The sequence below is a fragment of the Aphanomyces astaci genome (assembly GCF_000520075.1).
Source record: "Aphanomyces astaci strain APO3 unplaced genomic scaffold supercont1.80, whole genome shotgun sequence".
In the NCBI taxonomy this organism is placed as follows: Eukaryota; Oomycota; class Saprolegniomycetes; order Saprolegniales; family Verrucalvaceae; genus Aphanomyces; species Aphanomyces astaci.
Genome location: NW_009798343.1, coordinates 112,598 through 119,125, shown reverse-complemented (window position 1 = coordinate 119,125; position 6,528 = coordinate 112,598). Strand labels below are relative to the sequence as shown.

The window sequence follows — 6,528 nt, the reverse complement described above, 5'->3', positions numbered from 1 at the left end:
GATGTGCTGCTACGGCAAGAGGATGAGCCTGGCATACCGGTAGAGTGAATGGCAATCGCTACCTCATGTGTCCGGTGTCGCATCGTCGGACCAGGACGGCTGTGCGCAACTGTCGCCTGCCCAAAAGTCTATGGTCGGCCGCAAAACGTGAAATAAGTTCGAGTGGTTTTACATTTGACTCGATTTACTTTCGACCAATGGAATTGCTTTCCCGAATAATAGATAATAGTATTTCTCGATGGACGATCTTGAGAAATATCGGACAGGGATGGACGATCCTGAGAAATACCGTAATAGCCAAGGTGTTTTGGTCACTTCAGCATCACATGTGATTATATATTGCTCAGAGTTATTTGGTACCACTGTAGTACATATATATAAGAGCATCTCCACTGCATCCCCAAATGTTTTACCCATAACCCAGAACTTCGATTGTACCGTTACTTCAGGTTGCAGTTCGGATATTTTGGGGATTATCCGGGTGATTCTGTCCCCATTTGCTTCGGATATCCCAATAATTTGCACTTTTTGGGATGTCCGAGGCAAGTGGGCACAAAATCACCCGGATAAGTCCCCAATTTCTGCGTAGTATCCGTAACTACGAGGTACAACTGTAGTAATGATTTTTAGGGATGGCGATTAATTGAGTATGGATTATCATTTTTAAGACATTCCTCGCGAGGGCCGACACTAGAACCACATGTTATGGAACCGCTTCGCCAATTGTAACGCGCCTGCTCGACCAGGGGCGGTGTGTAATCTTCGGTTTTTACTTCGCTCAACGCTTCATACCTCGTACTTCGACCGATCTTCTTCGAAGTTCGGTCCTCGTCTTCGTACGCAGCCCTTGTTATCCGGATTCCCCAGGGAGGGACGGATAACTCCTTGCGGAAATAATCCGGGGAATCCGGGGATCGAACCCACGACCTTTGGCGAGTTGGGATGCGGTGGAGATGCACTAAAACCACAGTGAATTAGCTAAAACACCAGGTATTTATTCAACTTTGTAACACAGTTACAGCAGAAGTACCACTCTTTTAGCCAAGTATAAACGCCTCAGTTCTTTCAGTTAAACTTGACGTTAAATCAATATTAGTTACGTTTTTTACCTGGTAATTAGGTTAACTGTAACATTGTGAATAATCCGGATACAATGAAAACTTTCGTACGGATAAGTGCTGTATACAAAGACCAAGTATATCTTGGTCTTTGTACCTGGTTCCATATTTCTCCGAACAAAAAGGCCGGTTGGTTTAACTGTAAATTCTATTACTCGATCAATTTTTCACCAATCGAAAATCTGAACCGTAACTTCTGTTGGGCTTGTCCAGTTCTATGTATATCGTTATTACGGTATATTTTCCTAAATAATATCAATACAAAGTTGGAATAGCTGTAGAAAGGCAAGGCATTTATTTGTAGTCTTTAGGTGACTTGCACCATATTGTGCTGTGCACTTGTTTTGGCGTCGGCTTTACTTGGCTAAAAGAGTGGTACATCTGCTGTAACTGTGTTACTATTAATACGTAGTACAAAGTTGAATAGATACCTGGTGTTTTAGGGTGCGTCTGGTAACACTTCAAAAATAATATTCCATTTTCTCGCAAAATGGGATAAACCAAAAATGCCATTTTCAAAATGGAGGTAAAAGGTCCATTTTGTAAGGTGGTGTTTTGGACCTCTTCAAGGCTTCAAGGAGTAAATCACACTTGGAATTATTGGATTTGGGTTAAAACTCTTCAAGCAAGGCATGTTTGAATTTTGATAAGATTTGTTGAATTCGGCCCCAAAATGGCGTTTTGGGACTGAATATAGCAATATTTCCGGTTACCAGACGCACCCTTAGCTAATTCACTGGGGTTTTATAAATGACAAATAACTCTGAGCAATAATAATCACTTGTGATGCTGAAGTGACCAAAACACCTTGGCTATTAATTCCATCGCGTAGTACACGCTACCTGCATGCACTATGCGATGGAACAAGAAGATGGCGTGGTTTTGTACGATGTGGCACAATACGTACATCAATGTACGGTAGAACTCCGGCGCTTGTCCTCGCTGTGTGTCATTTCTAATATCAAAAGTTGTTCATGGTGACCAGTGAATTGTGCAATTTGGTCCCGAGAATAGCAGATATAACTTCGATTTGCACTTTTCAAATGTGCAAATGCGAGGGAGTTGCATAAATGACCTCCCTATAATTACATTCGGTAACGAAAGAAACGTGACGGCACGGATTATCTAACTGTAAAACACTGGGGTCGATGTAACAAACACCCTGATTAAGGTGTGTATAGCCAAAACGAGTGAAAAGTAGTAATTCCTCTGTTCCAGGTTACTGCTGACATTTCAAAATTCGCATGTTCCAGTTACTGGCGACATTTGCATTTCATTGGCTGTAATTCTTAACATTTATGACAATTCATTGGTTTATAAATGTTTTACGCGCTGATTATAAACCAATCTTTTGCGAAAATTCATGCAATTCCCTTTCAAACAAAGTATCATTCACCCACATTGAGTGAGGGCTCGATTGCCTGTGTCAATTCAAAGTAAATGTCGGTAGGTAACCTGGAACAGAGGAAGTAGTACGTATTAATAGTACTAGTACTTCGAAGTAGTATGGTGCAAATCATCTAACAGTAGTAAAGACTACAGAAGGGCCATCCTCAAGAGGAGGCGTTTTACTACTTGTATTAGGTTAAACGTCCTACCTAAAAAATCCGGATACAATGGAAACGTTCATATGGACAAGTGCTGGATGCAAAGACTAAGATATATTTGATGCACCTTTTCGGCCAAAATGTGCCTGGCTCCATATATTTCCATACAAAAAGGCAGTTGGTTTAAATTCTATAACTCGATCACTTCGAAAATCTGAACCGTAACTTCTGTTGGACTTGTCCAGTTCTATCGTTATTGGCTTATTTTCCTAAAAATATCAATACAAAGTTGGAATAGCTGTCGAAAGACAAGGCGTCTTTGCGCCATACTATTAATAGTACTAGTAATACAGTACGGAAAAAACTGAAACTTATCCGGTTGATCCGAGAACTGAAAATGCCGAAACCAAACCTCACCGACGACGAACGCAATGGTGCGCTTCATCAGCTCTTGGCGCTGATGGCACCTGATGGAACCATGCCACGAGGTGCATTCGCTCAGGTGGCGGAACGCTTTGGAGTTGCCAGGCACACGATCCGGCGAATTTGGCACAGAGCGTCCGTCGACGTTACGAACCCACGCCAACTATGCCAAGACGTGTCGTCCCGTCAAAAGGGCAGATCTGGCCGAAAGCCAAAGCACACATCCATTGCAGACGTCATCAAGGACGTCCCGATGGCACACCGAACGAGTTTTGCATCCATGGCGGCCGCAACGAACATTCCCAAGTCGACTCTCCACGCATACTTCAAGCGCGGGGCGTTTGTCAAGTCCTCGACTCCTGCCAAGCGTTTGGTCCCTGTTCCTAAAAAGGTGGCTCGCGATACTATGGCCAACGACGCTAACAAGGCGGCCCCTGGTACTACTACGGAGTCCTCCGGAGTGCTATGAATAGGCCATGAGTATGTACTCTAACTCGTCACCTCGATGGACAGAATGTAGTTGTAGTTTTTTACAAATTTGTAACTATGGACACACCTTTCAGACTTATGTGACATACATTTGATTTGACTACAATATATTGCAGACGGTGACATCAACCCATATTCGCGCTACAGTTAAGGAATAAAGCTCAAACTTTGAAAACAAGTGTGATGACATACTTACACACCGAAACCATTGTCTCTCTCTACATATATTGTAGCACAGCCCGATCGTTTCTTCGCTAGTCGTGCGCAATCTCGTTAGAATCTACTCCATATTGTTCACGATAGGCACCATTTTTTCGCACATTACCTCTCACACCTTCACAAGCGCAGGTGGAAACGACGGCGGCGCAGTCATCTCACGACAGCCATGAATCAAACGCTGCAGACCATATCCGATCTCTGCTCACTTCATGAATGCCACTTGGAGCCAGCTTGGTCAGTAGTCATATGAGAAGTACACTTTCAACACAAAATATCCAGACCGAGTTGGTCAGGTCCCGACGCAGCCAGCACGCCCACCGCATTGCATGGCCATACATGGATGCTAGGTGCAGAGGCATATTTCTGAAGCCATACACAGAGTCTGGATACAATTCGTTTTTCGCATTAAATTGCTGGAAAGTTGTAAGGACACCAGAGGCGGCGGTGTGTAAGAAGTCCTTGGGTGGCTCGTCGGTTTGCTATTGTTGACTTGTGAATTCAAACTACGTGAAATGCACAAACAGCACATTCATATTTGCTCGACTGCACCGGAGTTATCTTTCGCCGCATGTGAAATAGAAAATGGCGTTGTGGTGCTGTCGATATTGATCCGATCAGTGTGGCAATATTGCCGGAAGAACTTGGTTCGAGGGAGCTACAGTAGCGACGGAGTTCGGTGGCCACCTGACTCCTCGACGTCTACATTACATTTCTTCATATATTCCTCCCATGTCAATCCTGTTGAGTCGTTCGTGAAGGTTGAAGTAAACGTCTAGACGCTTCAAACGGCGCGAAATAGGACCCTCCTGCTCTAGGAACAAAACCCTCGATACATTGTCTTCTTCCTTGTCCCCCTAACCCCTTGAGCCCCAACAGATCGACGCCTGGCAACCAACCATCGAAATGTTTCTTTCGTCCACAAGGCCTGCCTATTGCTCTTCGAGCCCGGCAAATGTCCGGCGCGGGGTCCTTTTCCGTAAAGCAGCTCCAGCTATAGGACGTCGAAGGGCTCCACGGACGTCGTCTCGGCGCTCGTCATGACTTTGATCGTGTCCAACTCCACACCCGGTAGCCCCCTGCAGGTGGCCACCACCTCGTTGCTCGCTTTGAGCAGTTCAAACCCACTCTGCACCACCAGCTTGTTGGTCGTCAAGAACTTGACGCAGATGGGGGGCGTAGTGTCAATCTAGATGGGATACACGTCGTCTTCGTCGACTGGATAACTCGTGGCTTCATCGAGGAGGTACAAGTACAGCGGCGCGCCGTCCATGAGCTATTTCCACTCCAGTCACATCAAACTACCGCCCTCGAGCGCCTTGTTAAAGCGGTAAAATCACAAACGACGTGGGTCGGTCCCACTACGTAACGATGTTGGCCCCCCTACGTACAGTACCTACCAGTACTGACGTGGCGTCGTAGATCTCGTGCATGAGCTCCCTGCGGTTTCCAACTGCCGCACATAAGTGTGTGAGCCAGCGCGACGCTTGTCTTGACGTCGGGGTACATTTCAATCACGACCACATTGTACAAGGACGCCGTGCGTTGCTGCATCGAGTGGAAATGCGCCGCCAAGTGGCTCTGGGACGTCTGCAGCTGTACCGTCATGTCCCCGCCAGTTGCCGTGTTTTGATGGGTAAAGTACGGGGGATACGCCAGAATTTGGTCCATGGTGAGGCGATGGATGGGCTCCACCACCAGGAGGAGACGCTGGATCAAATGCGCGCCAAAATCTTACTATCGGTAGCTTAAGTCAAGGAGTTAACTTCCTTTGGCAGCTACTACAGCATTCCTGGGAAAGGCATACACGACGCTAACAGCAGTACACGTTTTGTGTCCAAGCTCTTGGCTGTTTGAGTGACTAACAGTAAAAACGAACGTGAAGTCGTAGGCTGCGATATCGTAACATCCGTTTATGTATGTGCAGAGCGTACACATACATAAGCGGATGTAAACTCTGAATTAACTCATTTAAAACTGCAGCGCCGCCCTTGTTGTGACCACCTTGACAGCGTCTTGGTTAGGCGTTCTTGGACTTGAGGGGTTTGCCAAACATGGTGGGGCCACTGGCGCGAATCAAAAAGAAGAAGGGCACGATCGCAAATGGCAAGTACGAGCCAAGAATGACCAGCGGCGCAGAGGTCTTGAATTCTCCCACGAACTGTTCTGTCAACACGATCGCCATGACCGTGATGGACTGCGCCGCGTACACCAACGTCGGCACACGCAACCATTCGCTGCCTACGTCAAGATTGAGTTGCTCCAAAAGTTGTTGCAGCGCAGTGATATATACGCATACGATTGATGAAGCCATAAATGGCCACAATGTAGTACGGCACTTGGAACGTCATTTCCATCCAGAAACATACCTACCAGGGTGTACGCACGTGATAACTAACTCAAGAAGCGAACGCTATGTAAGTTATACCTTGAACCACAATGGACGAGCCTGCAACAACGGATCAAAATCGTTGCCCCATTGATGCAACGCGCGAACGACGACGGGCGGAGGCCAATTGACGACCGGTTCAACCTGCTCAACGAGTTTGGTGATGACTTGGTGCTTTGTACGGAGCTTGACATGACAGTACCTTGCCGTATGTAGCAGGGTCGTGAAGAAGGGCTTCCGAATCGCAAAGGATTGCGAGAAGCAAGCTTAACGCGCACCACGCCACGTAGAACCAGTCGCTGCCAATGCTTTGTCCGCCAGCCATCGTCGGATGTCGAAGGGAGTC

At 46.5% G+C, this 6,528-nt stretch overlaps 3 protein-coding genes across 3 annotated transcripts; 1 reads left to right on the top strand and 2 right to left on the bottom strand.

Moving 5' to 3' along the window:
- Positions 1 to 3,062: 3,062 nt before the first annotated feature.
- H257_16106 (hypothetical protein) lies at positions 3,063 to 3,652 on the top strand (the record flags this gene model as incomplete). Its single annotated transcript, XM_009844435.1, has 1 exon — positions 3,063 to 3,652. The coding sequence occupies one exon, from the start codon at positions 3,063 to 3,065 to the stop codon at positions 3,555 to 3,557; it is 495 nt and encodes a 164-aa protein (XP_009842737.1). The 3' UTR covers positions 3,558 to 3,652.
- Positions 3,653 to 4,787: 1,135 nt separating this feature from the next.
- H257_16105 (hypothetical protein) lies at positions 4,788 to 5,464 on the bottom strand (the record flags this gene model as incomplete). The annotated part of the gene is made up of 4 exons (XM_009844434.1): positions 4,788 to 4,982; positions 5,013 to 5,069; positions 5,194 to 5,233; positions 5,256 to 5,464. 4 exons carry the CDS (start codon positions 5,462 to 5,464, stop codon positions 4,788 to 4,790), a joined length of 501 nt encoding a protein of 166 aa, XP_009842736.1.
- Positions 5,465 to 5,813: 349 nt separating this feature from the next.
- Positions 5,814 to 6,507, bottom strand: H257_16104 (hypothetical protein; the record flags this gene model as incomplete). The annotated part of the gene is made up of 4 exons (XM_009844433.1): positions 5,814 to 6,034; positions 6,093 to 6,162; positions 6,222 to 6,326; positions 6,385 to 6,507. 4 exons carry the CDS (start codon positions 6,505 to 6,507, stop codon positions 5,814 to 5,816), a joined length of 519 nt encoding a protein of 172 aa, XP_009842735.1.
- Between the last annotated feature and the right edge of the window lie 21 nt (positions 6,508 to 6,528).